The sequence below is a fragment of the Ictalurus punctatus genome, chromosome 12 (genome assembly GCF_001660625.3).
Source record: "Ictalurus punctatus breed USDA103 chromosome 12, Coco_2.0, whole genome shotgun sequence".
Taxonomy (NCBI): Eukaryota; Metazoa; Chordata; class Actinopteri; order Siluriformes; family Ictaluridae; genus Ictalurus; species Ictalurus punctatus.
Genome location: NC_030427.2, coordinates 5,096,804 through 5,117,606, shown reverse-complemented (window position 1 = coordinate 5,117,606; position 20,803 = coordinate 5,096,804). Strand labels below are relative to the sequence as shown.

The following is a 20,803-nucleotide window of genomic DNA, read 5'->3' as shown; positions in this document are numbered from 1 at the left end:
AGGACTGATCAACAGTTACCGGAAATGTTTTGTTGCAGTTATTGCTGCACAAGGGGATCACACCAGATACTGAAAACAAAGGTTCACATACTTTTGCCACTCACAGATGTAATATTGGATCATTTTCCTCAATAAATAAATGACCTGATATTTTAGGTCATATTTATGCAGAAATATAGAACATTCTAAAAGTTTCACAAAATTTTGAGCACCACTGTTGCGCTTGTGGCTCCATTTTAAGTGGTCCAATACAGGTTGCTTGACCATTTTAAATTTTCCTCTTTTTTGACTGATTACCTCTATGTATAGCCATTGCAAAACCACCAGGTTTTATATATATATATATATATATATATATATATATATATATATATATATATATATATATATATATATATATATATATAATTATTATTATTATTATTATTATTTTATTTGGTTTAAGTACGATCTTTGTGTAATGGCACACATCAAATTTTGGTTATACAGCTGTTTACAGGAAACTCAACATATAAACATTTTGCACATTCTTTTTCCTTAGACTTAGAGCTTAAGTTTAATTGTAATGCTAAATATTGCTCACAGTTCCACTACATTGTTTAGAGCCAACCTCCAAACTTACTTGCCTGTAATTTTCTAATAATATTGAAGACCTTGGTTAGCTTGTTCAGGTTGTGTTTGATTAGGGTTGGAGTCAATGCTGCAGGACAGATTTGAAGACCCCTGATCTATCAAGTTGGAACAGGTGTACAGTTTGTATGTGTGAATAGATTTTATACAAATATGGAATTACAGTGTTCAGTTGGGTGTTTTACAAATGAACAGTGTCATAAACAGATATGGTGTTGTTTCTTTGTTTCTCCTGTGATAAAAGCAATAAGTGACTTCTGGGCTGTAGTTACTCACTGCTTTGCATCGAGGTAATCACACAAAACAAAAAAATCATAAACTTAAAAATGGTCACACAACCAAAATTACAATTATTGGACCACTTAGATGGACTGATTTAACAGTAACATTACAAAATCTAGTGGAAAAGCCTTCTCAGAAGAGTGGAGGTTATTATCAAAGCAAAAAGGGGACTAAATCTGAAATGGGAAAGCACATCCAGTAAATAGCTTATTTTATTAGCTTCTGGAAGACTTAACTGAGATTGAGAAATGTATGTATGTCAGCTCATCCCAATTACACAGGTTTAGCTTTAATTATATATGATTAGCTTTCTATAGTCATTGACCATTGCCATTTTTGGGGGAAGGCATAGGGCTGCTATAATATTAGCACTGACCATTTACCCTGCATTAAGAAAAATAGCAAACAAAAAAAAAAAGAGCCACACATTTAAGATTATATGGAAAAGTGCTCTGAAAGTACTTAAAGTGCTCTAGTACTGAAAAAAAAATCTTTTCATAATTCCATTGTTTGCTATGCATCTTAGTACAATTTATTAAACATATAATTATTGATTATTGATTGTTTGCTGCTGAGATGACTTATATTTCAGTCCCAAAAATGTATGAGCTACGAAAGGACATGAATTAGGTACATACAAATCTTATGTATACAAATCTGTTTTCTAGCTTTGACTATACACACATGAATGAGAGGCTTTTTACAGATTCTTTAGGTGATTTGGTAGTTAACAGAATATGGCAAAAAGCTGGAGATTGGACCTCTTATCAACAAGGAGACTCTTCATTTGTTGTTGCTGTTGTTCTCTGGGTCGCTGCACTGGATGTTGCCTCCACTGTAGTCAGTTCCCAGCATCATGGCCCCATATTTATCTACGCACCAGCAAATGCCTCGCTTCCGCCCTCTGGAGGGTTTACACTGCAACATAAAGTAGAGGGAAGTACCATTTAATGGTTAGGTAAAAATACGCTTAAATTTAACAATCTCTGTACGAGTCATACCATACAAATTCACATGCAGTTTACACAGTTGAAAAACATGACATTGTATTAATGTGGAAGTTACTTTGGAATTAGCTGTGGTCTATAAAGCTTTGGCCAGAAAGTTTGCATAATGCTAAATGGTGGTAAAAAGCTTACATCACTTGGCTGCCAAATCTCTAGTAGGGCTGCAACAAACTTTTATTTTAATAATCGATTAGTTGGCCGATAATTTTTTTCGATTAATCGGGGGGGGGGGGGGGGGGGGGGATGAGGGACGACAAACTTTCAGTACCATTGTTTATTTAATATAAAATCCACAAACTGAGTGTTACAAATATAAACTACAGACTAAAAGTTTACACAACTGTTTCTCCAATTATATAAGACTGAAAAGAACCCTATACACACAGACACACCAGAGTATATAGTATTAATTTAGGACTATATATATATAGGGATTTCAATGTACACCTTCCATTACATTACATTTATATTACATTTATTCACTTAGCAGATGCTTTTATCCAAAGCGACTTACAAATGAGAAAGATACAAGCAAAGCGATATATCAAGCAGAGAACAATACAAGAAGTGCTACCATACAAGATCTATTAATTGAATTCCAGAATAAGCAAAGTGCAGAGTAGAGGTGTAAGTGCATTTTTTTTTTTACATTTTTAAATTTTTTATGAGTTTATGAGTTCCAGCCAAACCGAGTATTTGAACAGACCATGTTATATATGTATGCGTGTGTGTGTGTGTGTGTGTGTGTGTGTGTATATATATATATATATATATATGGATATTTGGTGGAGGACATGCTTTAGCTATATGACAAATTATTTTTTCATTCTGTTATATAAGACTTAAAACCTGTTTGCGCTTGAAGAAGCCTTTCTTGTCACAGTTTGGCAGATAGAGAGACAGAGCCATGACTCTAGGCATGTCCTTCATCCTCTGGACAATTATGTCCAGCTTCCTCCGACACAGTCCCTGTAATTAGCACAAATCAACCAAATATTTTATATAAGTACAATATATACTCTTATACCAAGGTGCCATAACACTACAGAATGATCAAGTGGGACCATGGTGAAAGCTAACAGCACAATTCCCATTAGGTAGTAATACCAATTGGGAAGCTTTGCTTGCTCATTGATATGATCTCTGAGACTTACCATTTCAGGTTGGGCTTTCTCTATTCTGATGCGGGAATAGTCCATATGGCCCATGGTCCTGAGCTTGGACTGTAGCTGCTTCCTATCCTTATGAACAGCCAGGACCTTCTTGTTATTGAAGTGGTCTCGAGGAAACAATGGCACCTTGGAATGGTGATGCAGATCCTCAGTCACTGGCCCCAGGACATCCTCTTGATCTATGGATGGGAATCAACAAATTATAAAGCTAATTTGCTTACAGCAGAAAGCTTACACATGAGCAACACAGGCATCAAAATGACGTTTCAAAATTCACAACCATAATTTTGTTTATGAAGATTCAAATTATTCAAAAATGTGGCAAGATATAAAATACAGCAGAATGGATGCCTCGCCAAATGGTAGCCATTTGGATAATACAAAAAGTTTTCTTTAGGCATTAATTTACTGATGACTCTCTACCTCTCCACCTGGCACCTTTTCGTTCCTCTAAGCAGCGTTGGGGAGTAGTTAACTAAAATTAGTGACGCTACTAACTTAACTACATTTTTCAGTAGCATGACAGTACCTCTGCTACTTGAAAAATAGTGTAGGTTTTCCAGTAACAAGTTAAGTTTTTTTTATTCAAACGAGTAGTGGTGTAGCATGACCATTTGTTACTTTTTGTCCAATTATAACAGTGCGCTTCATTGCATCTGTGGTGCCCACTTGCTTCACAGGAATTAAGAGCCTCATTGGACCTGTCCAAATACCCACACTTGCAGTCTTTGCAATTAATCACTTGTCTACTTACATCATGTATTTCCTGTATTTGGCACAAGTGTTCAAGTAGCCGTGAAGAGAGCAAATGTGTGTAGAACTTCATTACCCGATGGGACACACTTAGCAAGTGCAAAAATGTTGGTCCAGTTTGTGACAGCAGTACTCGTCGTTGTTATTGTTCTTTTAAGAACTTACTGTTACAGAACAAACAACTGACCTAAATCTGATGAGTGAATTTTGGGTAAGTGAATGTATTTTAAGTGGTTTAAGTGGTTAATAAAAAGCATTTGCAAACATTTTACAAAATACATGTTATCTCTGCTGTCTGTACCAATAAAATGTGCAACACTTTACATTTTTCTAGCAAATTATATTTAATATCTAATTAATTTAACTTACACTGGAAAGTTTTCCTTGACATATCACAATTTTGGATCATGAATGAATGACACTTAGCCTCGAATACTGTGAAGTGTGGATTTAGTGTGCTTTAAGAGCACTGAGCTTTGGAATTTTTAAGAAGTTTGTTATGTGATGTTTGGGGTGGGTAAATGATAATACCATAATGAATTAATACTGGCATTTATTTTCTGATACAGAGAATATTACAGGCGCTTTGTTGTTAATAGGAAACACAATTCAATATTTACATTTATTTACAAAGAAAAGAAAATAATTCAATAAGTTTATCAAAGGCCTGTTTCACAAAGCCAGTTTTGGTGACTACCCAGGTAAGTTTGAGTTTATTTTGAGCAAACTCTGATTTTGGTGGATTGGTTTTTAGTTGGTTTCACCACCATGGTAACTTACGCTACATGGCTAACCTGCTCCGGAACATGTTTTATTCTGGGTAAGAAAACTGTAACTTCAACCAGGAAGGGAAAGACCTTTTACAGACAGACACAATCTCCTGGCTTTTCCCAATTACCATCTGTATGAAAGATATGGATTTTCAGACCTCTGCTGGCTTTTTGAGCCACACATTAAAAAGCTGACATGCCGAAGCCACTCTTACCGTACCGCAAAATGTATGTGTTACTATGCGGTTCTTTGCAAGTGATACACGTCATGTCAGTGGCATTATTCCTGTCCTAATATATTTTCACACATTGATATTTATTTTATTAATATTTAATTTAAAAAATTATATTTATATTCAATGAAATGCCATGAAATATGTTGGGGTTATAAGTTTTAAATCTACCTAATGTGCCCATTATTTTAAATGAGTAGGCTACAGTGCATCCAGAAAGTATTCACAGTGCTTCACTTTTTCCACATTTTGTTATGTTACAGCCTTATTCCAAAATGGATTAAATTTATTATTTTCCTCAAAATTCTACAAACAATACGCCATAATCTCAACATGAAAGAAGTTTGTTTGAAATCTTTGCAAATTTATTAAAAATAAAAAAACAAAAAAAGCACATGTACATAAGTATTCACAGCCTTTGCTCAATACTTTGTTGAAGCGCCTTTGGCACCAATTACAGCCTCAAGTCTTTTTGAGTATGATGCTACAAGCTTGGCACACCTATTTTTCGGCAGTTTCTCCCATTCTTCTTTGCAGGACCTCTCAAGCTCCATCAGGTTGGATGGGGAGCGTCGGTGCACAGCCATTTTCAGATCTCTCCAGAGATGTTCAATCAGGTTCAAGTCTGGGCTCTGGCTGGGCCACTCAAGGACATTCACAGAGTTGTCCTGTAGCCACTCCTTTGTTATCTTGCCTGTGTGCTTAGGGTCGTTTTCCTGTTGGAAGATGAACCTTCACCCCCGTCTGAGGTCCAGAGCGCTCTGGAGCAGGTTTTCATCAAGGACGTCTCTGTGCATTGCTGCATTAATCTTTCCCTCAATCCTGACTAGTCTCCCAGTTCCTGCCGCTGAAACACATCCCCACAGCATGATGCCGCCACCACCATGCTTCACTGTAGGGATGGTATTGGCCAGGTGATGAGTGGTGCCTGGTTTCCTCCAGACATGACGCTTACCGTTCAAGCCAAAGAGTTCAAACTTTGTTTCATCATGGTCTGGTGGTCCCAAACTTCTTCCATTTACAGATGATGGAAGCCACTGTGCTCAAGTGCTTTTTTGTTTTTTATTTTTAATAAATTTGCAAAGATTTCAAACAAACTTCTTTCACATTGTCATTATGGGATATTGTTTGTAGAATTTTGAGGAAAATAATTAATTTAATCCATATTGTAATAAGACTGTAACATAACAAAATGTGGAAAAAGTGAAGCGCTGTGAATACTTTCCGGATGCACTGTATATCTCTGGATTTAATTACATTAAATTGTTTTATTGTTATTACTATTAATATGAGTAATATTGTATTATTATTATTAGTAGTAGTAGTAGTAGTAGTAGTAGTAGTAGTAGTAGTAGTATTAATATACATTTTGAGTATTAATTGCTTTTGGATGGTCTATAAATAAAGCAAGACTATAAATTCCTAATTGTTCTGAATTATCTTTAAATTGTGTTAAAAAATTTTTATTCACAATTATACACAGTTATTCATAAGCTGATTCACAACCATGACATACGAAAAATGTACCCTATTTAAGTAGCTTTAATGTAGTTAGCTTTCTTTGTCTGCATATATATACAAGCTGCATATATATATATATATATATATATATATATATATATATATATATATATATATATATATATATATATATATATGCAGCTTGTATATATATGCAGACAAAGAAAGCTAACTACATTAAACTTTAATTGAAAACCATTAGTCAAAAAACAGCAAAAAAAAGAAAGAAAAGAAAGATAAACAAACAAACACACAAAAAAACTATTCTTCTAAATGCGGTTTCTTTTCTGTCATAAGAACAACACAAAAGGGTTTGGCGGTTGGGCATTTTCAGTAAGAATGACAGTGAAATAGTGTTACTAGTTTACAATATAAATTAAACTAAAACAGTCTCTTGGGCATCAGACAGTAACTGTAGATTTAAAGGTTTTAAATTCTCCAGCTCCCTAGTTTGTAAACAATTTTGAAATCAACTGTATTTTTCTCTCAACATTATAAACAATAATACACATTCATCAAAACCTGAAAATGAATTAATTTTGCAGAAATGTTTGAGGGGAAAGGCAGATTCAAAATATTTGTGTAATTTTACAAATTGTACAGTAGCATAGAACAGTAAATATAAGTAATGACAGGTGATTTGAGACATGTTTTGTTTTAATTTTACTTATCTGTGGTTAATCAAATTGGTTAGCCGTAAATAAACAGTTATGCAAAAATACAGACATGGACATTAAAATAATTTCATGTTAACCAGTGGTGGCTCGTTCATAGGGGTAGGTAATGTACATCCCCATCATCACCCATTCAATGAGTAATCTTCATAAATCTCTTATTCACAACTTTATACATTTTCAATTCTGTTGAAATACTACTTACCTCTTTTGAGTGACAAACAATATAAAATATGTTGTTTGACAGACATAAGCTGATGTTCCCTTGATTTGCTCACCTTTCTAGATGTTGCACAATCATGGTGCAGCATGGTTACTGCCCACTACCCATAGAGTTATCATTACACCCAGTGATCAACAATGGGACTGCAGCAATCACTAATAGTGGCCCATTGGGGCAGAAATTATGCTGCTCCATGCTTCAGGGAGGAATTATGCTGCTCCATACTTGGGGGAGAAGCAGAGGATAAGAGAGTTAATGACAGGATTGCAAGGTTTGTGGTTTTTACTCCAAATTGAGGTAGTTTAAAAATATTCCACAGCCTCCAGTGTCTTGTTTTATAGCAAGTAATCAGAATTAAATATAATAAATTGCAGCAAAGACAAAGTGTAAATGCACACAGTGTGTGACTATGGAGTGACCTTGGAGAGGCGCATGTGCGCTTTTGTTTGTTTGAGTTATGTTTATGTCTTTTATATCCTGTTTGAGTTTTGTTTATTATTAAACTTTATGTTGATGTTCAGCCGGTTCCCGCCTCCTCCTTGACCATCTTGAAGTGTATTAGTCTGATAGCTGATTTTCAATCGCATTAGAATTTTGTGTCTTGAAGTAGCGAGCAATTGAAAAAAATTTTACTGAATTGAAAAAAATATAATATCCGGTCTCTAATGTATAATCAGGTCTCTAGGGTGTATTATGTAACCGAACAGCAATTAAATTATGGACATATTATGTCACATAAGCAATTTAGGCTTTCTATCTTTAGTTAGTTGGTTAAATGAAATAAATATGCTAATTATGACTGACTCTTACAAAAATTGGTTCTTTGGATATTTAAGGGCTCTTCTCTTCCTAAAGGGGATCTAAGTACCTGTAACCCTCTTTTACAGTATATGAGGGTGACCTCTAATCGCCCCAAACCAATATATATATACACACACACACATATATATATAGACGGCACCCTATTGTTATTCTACCTCTTCTTTTTCTCTTTTTTCTGGCGATGGTGTCTATGGCAGCCCATAGAACCGTTTGGTAAAAAGTTGTGAAATTTGGCAAACTGGTTGGGGAGGGTCAAAGGAACATTGTGAGCATATTTGAGCCAAGTGCTGCCAATGCTCTAGTGCCACCATCAGGCACCATCGGACACAATACATTTTGCCCATAATGGGCTAATGAATCAGTATTGCCGCCAAACCCGAAGTGAGGCTGCATTTCAGCAACGACTTTGCGCACTGTCACAAAACCTGGTATGCATCTTCAGGACTGACCATGACCTGAGGTTGTGCAACACTTTTCATGACAATGCCACCTACTGGTCAAAAGTTACAATAGCATGGTAAACTCATGCTGACTCATTATTATCATTATCACGTGTCTGAACAAACATTATCAAATGAATATTGATATTCAAAGTGTTCTCCTGTAACACACTGGCAAATGCAAAAAAAAAAAAAAAAAAAAAAACAGGACGTGAGGGTATATCTCACCACTTCATCTACATATCATCATGAAACTTGATATGTATCTTCAGGACCATGCCCTGAATATGCACCCAAGGTGTTTTATGACTGCGCAACCTTAACTTAGATTTTTTTTTAATATCATTTGAAGAATTTGTGGTTCCCTGGTGGACTAGTGGCTAGGATGCAGTGCTCTCATTGCCACTGGTCTGGGTTCAATTCCTTGTCAGGGAGGGTTGCACGAGCCTATAGATATAAGCTATAAAAGTTCTAAGTTATAGCTACAAGCTATAAAACAGGCATCATATCGTAAAAAAATCGCCATAACGCTACCATACATATCGTAACATTTGTGAGTTTATATAGTATATATACAGTGCATCTGGAAAGTATTCACAGCACTTCACTTTTTCCACATTTTGTTATGTTACAGCCTTATTCCAAAATGATTTCAATTCATTAGTTTTCTCAAAATTCTACAAACAATACCCCATAATGGCAACATGAAAGAAGTTTGTTTGAAATCTTTGCAAATTTATTAAAAATAAAACACAAAAAAAGCACATGTACATAAGTATTCACACCCTTTGCCATGACACTCAAAATTGAGCTCAGGTGCATCCTGTTTCCACTGATCATCCTTGAGATGTTTCTACAACTTGATTGGAGTCCACCTGTGGTAAATTCAGTTGATTGGATATGATTTGGAAAGTCACACACCTGTCTATATAAGGTCCCATAGTTAACAATGCATGTCAGAGCACAAACCAAGCCATGAAGTCCAAGGAACTGTCTGTAGACCTCAGAGACAGGATTGTATCGAGGCACAGATCTGGGGAAAGGTACAGAAACATTTCTGCAGCATTGAAGGTCCCAATGAGCACAGTGGCCTCCATCCGTAAATGAAAAAAGTTTGGAACCACCAGGACTCTTCCTAGAGCTGGCCGGCCATCCTAACTGAGCGATCGGGGGAGAAGGGCCTTACTCAGGGAGGTGACCAAAAAGCCGATGGTCACTTTGACAGAGCTCCAACATGTCTCTGTGGAATGAGGAGAACCTTCTAGAAGAACAACCATCGCTGCAGCACCCCACCAATCAGGCCTGTATGGTAGAGTGGCCAGACGGAAGACACTCCTCAGTAAAAGGCACATGACAGCCTGCCTGGAGTTTGCCAAAAGGCGCCTGAAGGACTCTCAGACTATGAGAAACAAAATTCAGTGGTCTGATGAAACGAAGATTGAACTCTTTGGCCTGAATGGCAAGCATCATGTCTGGAGGAAACCAGGCACCAGTCATCACCTGGCCAATACCATCCCTACAGTGAAGCATGGTGGTGGCAGCATCATGCTGTGGGGATGTTTTTCAGTGGCAGGAACTGGGAAACTAGTCAGGATCAAGGGAAAGATGAATGCAGCAATGTACAGAGACATCCTTGATGAAAACCTGCTCCAGAGCACTCTGGACCTCAGACTGGTGCAAAGGTTCATCTTCCAACAGGACAACGACCCTAAGCACACAGTCAAGATAACAAAGGAGTGGCTACAGGACAACTCTGTGAATGTCCTTGAGTGGCCCAGACAGAGTCCAGACTTGAACCCGATTGAACATCTCTGGAGAGATCTGAAAATGGCTGTGCACCGACGCTCCCCATCCAACCTGATGGAGCTTGAGAGGTCCTGCAAAGAAGAATGGGAGAAACTGCCCAAAAATAGGTGTGCCAAGCTTGTAGCATCATACTCAAAAAGACTTGAGGCTGTAATTGGTGCTAAAGCTGCTTCAACAAAGTATTGAGTAAAGGCTGTGAATACTTATGTACATATGCTTTTTTTTTTTTTTTTTTAATAAATTTACAAAGATTACAAACAAACTTCTTTCATGTTGTCATTAAGGGGTATTGTTTGTAGAATTTTGAGGAAAATAATTAATTTAATCCATTTTGGAAACAGGATGTAACAACAAAATGTGGAAAAAGTGAAGCGCTGTGAATACTTTCCAGATGCACTGTATATGTATATGTATGTATGTATGTCTGCATGCAAAATACCACAATAACAGCTATATTCACACAAACACAGGTTCTTCAAATTGCTTCTATAAAAATTCTTTAAAAAAAAAAAAAAAAAAAAAAAGTTATTTATAACTTTGGTATCATTTGTCCTTAAATCATGGATTTATGGATTTATGTATCTTTAGATCCAGTGCAGCATACCAAGTCGAGTGAATTGTGTTAAGATGTTGTATTTTAAATTGGCCACCGGGAGGCACTATCAAGTTTACATGTGTATAAATGGTTGTATATTACACTATTTTACCTAATACTTAACCATTTTGCCTCACGAACCACTGTTGTCGATGAAATATTTGTGATTCTGGGGAAAAAAAAAAGAGTATATTATAGTAGCCCATAGAACCGTCTGGTAAAAAGGTTTGAATTTTGGCACACTGATTGGGGAGGGTCTAAGAAACAGTCTGACCAAATTTTGGAAACATGCTGCCATCACTCTAGAGTCTAATTTGGAAGTATATTTATGGTCATAACTTTTAAACTGTGTGTCCAAAATTTAAAAGCCAGGTATCCCAGGATTCCCTAGGTCAAGTTGAGTTCAACACACCCTACGATGTCAACTTCTGCCTAATCAGATTTTCTGCCATCTTGGATTTATTTAAAAAGTGTTTTTTTTTGTTTGTTTTTTTTTTGCTAGTCCTCCCACAAAAAATTTTTAATACTCCAAGCAGTTTGTCTGTAATGGGCCAATGAATCTGACAGCAAAGCTGCCAAACGGGAAGTGAAGTTGTATCTCAGCAAAATGCTTAAACCTAACTGACATTTTTACTACTCCTCCAAATTTTCTTAAAAAAATTTGGCTCACAACATATTGAGACCTATCTGAACAAAAGGAAATGCTAAGGAGGCACTCTGTGAACTGTATGCGGTGATTAGCGAACTGCAAAACAAACACCCAGATGGACTGTTTATCGTTGTGAGAGATTTTAACCATGCGAGTCAGTGCTCCCTAAATTCTATCAACATGTGAACTTTGCGATGAGAGGGGCAAACGTGTTGGATCTTGTTTACACAAACATCCCCGGCAAGTACTGGGTGGACCCCCCGGCAAGTACTGGGTGGAGCCCCAACCCCATCTCTGCTACTCAGACCGCATCTCTGTTATGCTAATCCCAGCATACAGACTGCTTGTCAGATGCTCCAAACTGGTTTTGAAGCAGAAATCCTGGCCAGCAGGAGCCATTTCTGCTCTTCAGGACTGTTTTGTGTTTCTGTTCAGGGAGGCTGCAACCGAAAGCGACTCCACCAATTTGGAGGAATACATGGGGTCAGCGATCAGCTACATCAGCAAGTGCATTTATAATGTCACTGTCTCCAAGACAATCACCACATGCTCCAACCAGAAGCTGTGGATGACTGTGGAGGTGCGTGCACTGCTGAGGGCCCGAGACTCTGCCTTCAGGGCAGGTGACACGGTGGCCCTAAGTGCAGCGAGGGCAAAACTGTCCAAGGCCTTCAAAGAGACAAAGCATGCACATGCCCAGAAAATCCACAGTGATGCACAGTGGCAACACAAGGTGCATGTGGCAGTGCATTCAGGCCATCAGCAACTACTGAACAACATCACCCACCTGTGACAGCGATACCTCACTTCCAGATGTGCTCAACAACTTTTACGCTCAGTTTGAGGAATGACGTGGCGGCAAGGAAGACCACCCCTCCTCCCAACGACCAGGTGCTCTTTCTAACTAAGGCTGATATGAGGAAAACTCTACACAGAATCAACCCACGGAAAGCTGCTGGACCAGGCAACATTCCTAACAGAGTGCTCAGAGGATGTGCAGACCAGTTGGCATATGTTCTCACTGACATCTTCAACATCTCCCTAAGTAGCTCTGTCATTCCAACATGCTTCAAGGCCACCACCATTGTCCAGATGCCAAAGAAGTCTTCAGTGTCCTGCCTCAATGACTACTGTCCCATTGCACTTACACCCATCATCATGCTCATCATGAGGCACATCAAGACCCTGCTGTCCCCCTCACTGGACCTAGTTTGCGTATCACCCCATCCACTCAACAGATGATGCCATTGCCACCACAAAAAGGACACCTACGTTCGAATGCTATTCATAGATTTCAGTTCAGCATTCAACACAATCATTCCTCAGTGCCTGGTTGGAAAGCTGAGCTTGTTGGGCCTGAACACCTCTCTCTGCAACTGGATCCTGGACTGCCTGACTGGGGAGACCTCAGTCAGCCCAGATAGGGAACAGCACCTCCAGCACCACCACACTGAACACAGGGCCCACAGGGCTGTGTGCTCGGTCCAGTGCTGTTCACTTTGCTGACTCAAGACTGTGCAGCAGTGCACGGCTCCAATCACTTCATCAAGTTCGCCCATGACATGACTATGGTGGGTCTCATCTGCAAGAACAACAAGTCAGCATACAGAGAGGAGGTGCAGCGGCTAACAGACTTGTGCAGAGACAACAACCTGTCTCTGAACGTGGAAAAAACAAAAGAGATGGTTGTTGACTTCAGGAAAGCATGGCATGACCACTCTCAGATGAACATTGGCGGCGCCTCCATAGAGATCATCAAGAGCACCAAATGACTTGGTGTTTACCTCACCTGGTCCCTCAACACCAGCTCCATAACCAAGAAAGCCCAGCAGCACTTCTACTTTCTGAGAAGGCTGAAAAAAGCCCATCTCCCACCCCTCATCCTCACCACGTTCTAAAGAGCAACCTTTGAGAGCATCCTGAGCAGCTGCATCCCTGTCTGGTTTGGAAATTGTACCGTATCGGATCGCAAAACGCTGCAGCAGATAATGAGGTCAGCTGAGAATGTCACTGGGGTCTGTCTTCCCTCCATCATAGACATTTACACCACACGCTGCAACCGCAAAGCCATCAGCATTGTAGATAAGCTCACACACCTCTCACACAAACTCTTCACCCTACTGCCATCTGGAAAAAGGTACCGAAGCATTAGGGCCCTCATGGCCAGAATGTGTAACAGCTTCTTCCCCCAAGCCATCAGACACCTTGGGGGAATTCTATCAACTAATCAGCTTTTTGGACCGTTCATCTGATTTTCACCCAAATTGACTCAGATCATCTTCAGTCCATGCCAGCAGTAAGTTATGGATTTTGTGTTAATAGACCAAACCAAGCTGTTGGTCATGCTCTGATGCTTGCTTAGCTATGGGGTCAAGCACAACAGAGGCAAACTAAGTAGCTACTTACTTTGCCTCTGTTGTGCTTGGCCACATAATTGCTGCTTGCAGCTATATTTATTCTTATTATTCTATTCGGAAATTGGTACCATTTTCAGAGGTTGCCATTTTTGATGCAGAAACATGAAATTTAGCACAGACATACCAAAACCTCCAAAACTATTGGAATGGTAAGTCCCATTATTTTCTTTTTTCTATACACTGAAAACATTTGTCCTTATAGTCAAAAGAAGAATGAGACAACAGAGCAGAATTTCAGGTTTCATTTCCTGATATTTACATCAAGATATGTTCAACAACTTAGTACATGGCACCTTTGGTGTCAGTCCACCCAGTTTCAAGGAGCAAAAGTATTGGAAAAGAAAGTCTTAAAACAAATTAAAGTAGGTAGCACTTAATATTTGACTGCATATCCCTTGCTTACAATAACTGAATCAAGCTGGTGATCCACATGGGCAACAACACCTGTCAGTCATTTGTTCAATTACTTTTTTATTCACTTGAAAAATGGGTAGGTTCAAACAAAAGGTGTCATGTTCTAAGCTGTTTAACACATACATATGTTAACATCAGGAAATGAAAGCTGAAATTCTGTTTGTGTGTGTGTGTGATTGTGCCCTGCGATGGATTGGCACCCTGTCCAGGGTGTACCCCGCCTTGTTCCTGATGCTCCCTGGGATAGGCTCCAGGTTTCCCATGACCCTGAAAAGGATAAGTGGTATAGAAGATAGATGGATGTCTCATATTTATCTTTTGATCTCAAACCCAAATAGGTTCAGTGTATAGAAAAAACAATAGAATTGGCCGTGTCGTTCCAATTCCTTCAGAGGGGACTGTAGATTCAACATGGTAAAATGGTGCTTGTGTTTTTGGAAAAGATCAGATTAACAGTTGCCACGTAGCAAGACTCCAAAGTGGGTCATTTTTTCATAGTGAAAACTTTGGGGTTCTTTTATATTTAGCCAGAAGGTCATGCAGACCAAAACAGAGGAGATACAGACATGAAACTTGATCTTTATGTAGTACATGGGGAATAGGCAACACTCTAGAAACCACTTGGAACAGCATAGCAACAACCTAGCAATACCATATCCACCAAATAGAATAGCATAGTAATCACTTTGTAACACCCTAGTAACCATCTGGCATATCATAGCAACCACCTAGCAACACCCTAGCAACCAAATGGGTTAGCATAGCAACCACCTACCAACACCCTTGCAGCCACCTGGGAGAGCCTAGCAACTAAATAGTTATTTATACTTACTAACTAACTGGCCATTTAATCTTAAATGATTTAATCTTTGAACATTTTAACCTTTTAACGTATTATAAACTTTAAATATAATGTTTCTACATTTTTAATGTATAACCTCGTAACACATCAATGCTAGCTCTAATGTTATTAAAATAAATATCAAACATACTGCATTAGTTTTTACACGGGCTTGTCTACTTTATTACTTATATTATTTGTTACATCAGTAGGCTAAGGAGCAGTAGATTTCCAGCTCGATTTCTGAAATGGTATTTTTTGTAACAGGGGCACAATATCTCTTATCTTAAATAACATACTTCTGAATGTCGAGTCCTGTAAATTTCCAATGGGCCTAAAAAATCCAACTGCCTAACCAGAAAGAACAAACAGTACCGGTTTCCTGTGGGCTTCCCTCAGCATGAGCTGTAAAAACTGCACATGTCTGCAATTGTAATTTAATTGGGTCGATTTTATGAGGATTTTGCATGTGGTAGATTTTACTTACAATTTTGTGCTTCATAATATGCACAATGTTAATTAACATTTAATGTTTTTTCTAAACTGTTTTTTACTATATGAATTAGGTAACTGGTGTAGATTGAACTCAAAATCACATACTGCAGATGATAATTATTTTAAAGTAAATGTTAAGCACTTTGTGTGTATTATATTTATTGACCCCCAAATATTTTTACACAGTACATTACCCACAAGTTATGGACATAATAAAATGTCCAAATGTTACAGTAGTCCTAAACTGTAAATCTTGAATTATAACAAATGTAGAGTGGTTGCAGAAAATTCATAATCATTATTTTTCCCATTTTAATAACTTTCATTGAATAATAATAATAAGGGAAGAAAAGATTAAGCCAAATGTTTTCAATAGCTGCATCCCTTTAATTGAAGATAAAGTTGGCGGATGCCAAGTTAAATTATTTGAATGTGTTTCACCATCAAATATGGAAGAAACAAGGTTATTGTACCATATAAGACTACCACATAAGCAAATCTCCTGACACCACTGCAAAAAAAACAAACAAACAACAACAACAACAACAAAAAAAACAGTACAATACTTCATCCAGGGGCTTCACCTTGCTTTCTTAATCTGCCACTGCATCATAAGGTAGTTTATTCTAACAAGATTTCAGTTATGAGGTCTTGATAAGATAGCATTATCTCCTAATCTCGGAGAACTGTGCTTGGAATTTATGATAGTCTGAGTGCTGGCATGCTCTTTTCTGGAGATGAGTTTATCTGTTTTAGACCATGTTCACTTCAGCCCAAAGCCTAATACAACAGATTTTGCTGAATCACCATAGAGCAAATCTCAACCTTGCATAATATGCAATCAGCACACGGAGAGAGAGTGTAAGAGAGTATTCAGAGGCAGAATGGATAAAAATTAGAAAGAGAATCATAAGACATTGCTACATATAAAAAAACACAAATATATTGTGTTATGGTGTAATAAAAGCAAGTGCACATATAAAACATAAAATTAGAATCTATGGTATATATTATCTTGTTCCACAAATGTTCTTTAGATTATTAGTTTTTAGTAACCTGGAACCTTTTATGCTAAATGGATAGAATTTTCCTCCGAAAACAACAAACCAAAGACCCTTTTAGGGTGCTAGATGGTGATAGTTTGGTCTAATTGTCTATACTACTTTCGAATAATTAATTAGACAATATTTGTTCCTGTATCATGTAGAAAATATGCCGATTTGTTTAATCTTGGCCAGTTGTTTCCTATAAATATTATATTGTGATCTTTCAGCAACGGTACACGCATTTTACAAATTATAAATTTTCTTGATACACGTTCCACCATCTCATTACTGCCGGTAATCAGTGTAGGAACTTACCCTGGGCCGGCATGTAGCCTTTCTTGTTCATACACAACCCCCTGCCGTGTAGCAGCGCATGCAGCGGCTTCTCCTCACCGAGGCGCGGTAGGCAGCGCAGACCCGTGGCGCACGTGCCCGTGTAGACGCCGCACTCATCTCCTAACCGCAGCGCGCAGGTCAAGCAGCAGCCGCAGCCCGGCTCCTTCACCGCCTGGCAGCCCGTGGGTACGGGTGGACACATGGAGAGCGCCTTCTTATCGCACGGCTCGCACGGCACATAGGAGGTGAAACAGGCCGGCATAAGCGCGATCAAGGCGCACGCACTAAAGAGTGTCTTCCTCATCTCCAGATCCATGGAACAGTTAGCTGATGGGGGAATAAACTGATTAAATCGAATCAGTTCGGAGTACGGATCATACGTCAGACTCCCAATGTCCAATTTAAACGTTATGGAAGTTGGACGGATCCAAATACAAATGCACTGATGATACGATTGTAGCAGCTTCGCGCTCAGTCTCGCGTTTGAATGAAAATTCCGGAGTTCATCAGCTGAAAACGCGGCTGTCACTAACACTCTCCACTAATCACTGGGGTTCAGTGGGGCTATGAAATGCGATGATCTCTGTGCTTCTTTTCCAAATTAGAGCGAGGAGCTGGAGAGTTCCAAGAATCTACGTTCGGATGCAAGAACTCCGCACATGTTAGCTCGGTGAAGGGGAGACGCGCTGCACTCTATTTAAACCTCCCCGACTCCAAAGGCGGGTCTGCGGAGCTGCGATCCATTGCTATGTAAACACTGACGCTTATTAAAGGCCTGTAGTTTGTCGGACAGTCAGTTTTACACACATTTAGCACTTGCCTGAAATGCAGTGGATTTATCGATGAATGTTTGGTGTACAGATATTGCCTCTTTACTTTTGCTATGGAGTTACGAGTCCAAATAGTTAAGTAATAGAAGCACAAGACCACCGATATTAAAGTCTAATAGACTGCCAGAAGTGCAGTTAAAGTAGTGGTGCTGTTGAGGCCATGGCGATACGTACTTGCTGTATCTACTCAAAATATACACATTTACATTTATTCATTTAGCAGAAGATTTTATCCAAAGCAACATACAAATGAGGAAATACAAGCAAAACGATATATCAAGCGGAAAACAATGCAAGTAGTATACAGTGCCCTCTTTCAGTGCCACATACAGTGCCCTCCACTAATACTGGCATGCTTGGTAAATATGAGCAAAGGCTGTCTTTATTGTTTAACCCAGGGGTTCCCAAACTTTTCCAGGGCAAGGCCCCCCAAATGGCATTAACATTTGATCGAGGCCCCCCCTTTTGCAAGATGTCTTTAAAACATATGAAAAATACAGACTTCTGAATATATCCCCCTTTTTTATTATTAATAATTAAATCTTACATCTTTACATTACTGTGATTGTGCCCTGCGATGGACTGGCACCCTGTCCAGGGTGTACCCCGCCTTGTGCCCGATGCTCTCTGGGATAGGCTCCAGGTTCCCCGTGACCCTGAAGAAGGAGTAAGCGGTAGAAGATGGATGGATGGATGGATCTTTACATTACATTACATTAGGAATTGTTTTTGTGTGTGTGTGTGTGTGTGTGTGTGTGTGTGTGTGTGTGTGTGTGTGTGTGTGTGTGTGTGTGTGGTTGTCTGAGAGTGAGAAAGAGAAAGCATACTAGGGGGAGGGATGGGCACACCAAATTGTTGAGGCCCCCTGGGCGGCCCCCACTTTGAAAACCACTGGTTTAACCTTTTGATCATTTGTTAAGAAAATTCACAAAAATACTCTCATGGATATCAAACAATTGCTCACTCTAAAAAATGGGTTATTTTTTTTCTACCCAAATGCTGGGTTGACCCTTTTGGGACATGTAATTGGGTTCATTTCTCATTCTTCTCTATAGTTTTTGGGTAGTTTTATGTAACCTAACCGCTGGGTTAGTGTCTGGGTCATTTTCACTTTCAGTTGAATCATTGCACCCCTCCCCCACCCAACGCATCAGCCCAGCTACTTGGGTGAAATCAACTCAGCACGGACTGCGTGAATTCGCCTCAGGTGGAGGTAGCGGTTTTCAAATGGACCGACTGTTAGATTTATTTGGAGAAACACACTCAGAAAGGTTGTTCATATCCTATACAATTTTTGTGTTAGTATATCTCAACACGTTCAATACACTAAATTATCCAATCCAATAAATGTGTTAAAAAAGAAGAAAAATTCACATAAGTGATCAACACAACATATGTTAAATTATTGTCCAATCACATTGCTGACTGCGCTGAGGGCATCATCATCCAACTCACTTCAACGTAAATGTTCATTGCTTTGACCTTTTCATTGTGACAGCAGGGTCAGAGTCCTGAAGCAAACAAACCAAATGACCACAGGTAAGTTAGCATTCATCATTATTTAGCATTAATGCTGTTGAAATAGCCTGGCCGAGTTTGTGATATGTAGGCAGGGACCTCTCAAATATATATTCATTGGAAAACAGTAACTCAGCGAGTGATAATTAACTTTACCTATCACTACGGCTACAAAAGTGAACATTATGTACTGCTTCCTCAGTGTTGGCATTATGCTACTAGCATTGTGTGTTTATGTTGGATCTGAAATATGGACTGAGGTTTTCTATAATTTTCTGCATCTTGAAATCTGCATCTCATCTGAGGCTCTTATCAGAGGATGCTGTCACCAATCACAGTAGGAATGAGTGATGCTAACATAGATGTTCATTTGAGTTGATAACATTACTTTAGCATGCAGCTCGTGGTAATGTTAGATATTCCTATTCCTTTTTCAAAAGTTAATGATAGCCTAGCATTACAGCTATTCACTATGATGTAATACAGAGAGTGGATTAATGTTAACTAAATTTTGCAAGTATTTTGGACAAGGGAAGCTGTAGTAATTAGCATTAAGAGGATGATTTAGGGCCATGTTTCGTCATGCATCTGGCGAATGTTAATGCTGGTTAAAAGCTCCAGACAGTCAGTGGCTAACAGAACTCAGCAGTAATGTCGAGGCCAAAATTTCTTCACAAGGTTAATGTGACAAAACGAGAGGTTGGGGGATTAGGTTGTAATGTTTTCCACTATCTCTGTTGATTGACTTTTTTTTTTTTTTTTTTTTTTTTAACTCACGGTTAGATGCTAAAGGCAGGAAAATCAAAATTTGCAAGTTAGCTAAATTTTCTTGGTGAGGCTACAGCTCCATTTTGTTCATTGGGAGAGTGGAGGTCACATTTTGAAAAATACACAATATGGGATTCTGTAATACAATTTCTCAGTTGAAGCCCAAAGGTATTTGTCCATATTTTGTAGCTAACAACTAACCAACACTCTTTTTGCTCTTTTACAGCTTTTCAAATGGAAGGAAGTGGGTCTCCTGTCTTCCCAGATGGCAGGGAGATTTGTCAGAAGATGCAGCAGCTCCAATTCTTACATATGTCAAATGTTTCAATGATTTTAATAAAAGTCACCTGAATTGCATGCAATTGTTTGTTTATTTTGTGAGCATTTTAGTAGAATTTTATCATACAAACAAATAGAATTTTAGGATAATTGTAGGGGTAAAAGTATAAACAACACATGTTCGTGTTATTTTTTTAACACATCTTTGTGTGGAAATTTACTAACACACAGCATGTGTTAAACATACTAACACAAAATGTGTTGTCCTTAACTAGACATGCA

The 20,803-nt window shown here is 38.5% G+C and overlaps 2 protein-coding genes across 2 annotated transcripts in view; one reads left to right on the top strand and one right to left on the bottom strand.

The window, feature by feature from the left end:
* igfbp2a (insulin-like growth factor binding protein 2a) overlaps positions 1–20,590 on the top strand; it is an 84,910-nt gene extending 64,320 nt beyond the window's left edge. Inside the window, exons 5-6 of the transcript XR_008397278.1 lie at positions 19,455–19,495; positions 20,469–20,590. The gene's annotated coding sequence lies outside the window, so the exon portion shown is untranslated. The remainder of the gene's footprint in view (positions 1–19,454; positions 19,496–20,468) is intronic.
* On the bottom strand, positions 403–17,811 carry igfbp5a (insulin-like growth factor binding protein 5a). Its single transcript, XM_017482450.3, has 4 exons — positions 17,106–17,811; positions 3,074–3,270; positions 2,769–2,888; positions 403–1,830 (listed from the first exon to the last, which is right to left on the bottom strand). Exons 1-4 carry the CDS (start codon positions 17,440–17,442, stop codon positions 1,696–1,698), a joined length of 789 nt encoding a protein of 262 aa, XP_017337939.1. The 5' UTR covers positions 17,443–17,811; the 3' UTR covers positions 403–1,695.
* Positions 20,591–20,803: the final 213 nt, after the last annotated feature.

What these genes read in the sequence shown, in the direction of transcription:
- igfbp5a (XM_017482450.3), bottom strand. Translation starts at nt 17,442, where the DNA reads ATGGATCTGGAGATGAGGAAGACACTCTTTAGTGCGTGCGCCTTGATC. An exon ending in AGGCTACATGCCGGCCCAGG is followed by an intron (nt 3,271 to 17,105) that starts GTAAGTTCCTAC and finishes TCCCATCCATAG; the next exon opens with ATCAAGAGGATGTCCTGGGG. An exon ending in GCTTCTTCAAGCGCAAACAG is followed by an intron (nt 1,831 to 2,768) that starts GTTTTAAGTCTT and finishes TTTATGTTGCAG; the next exon opens with TGTAAACCCTCCAGAGGGCG.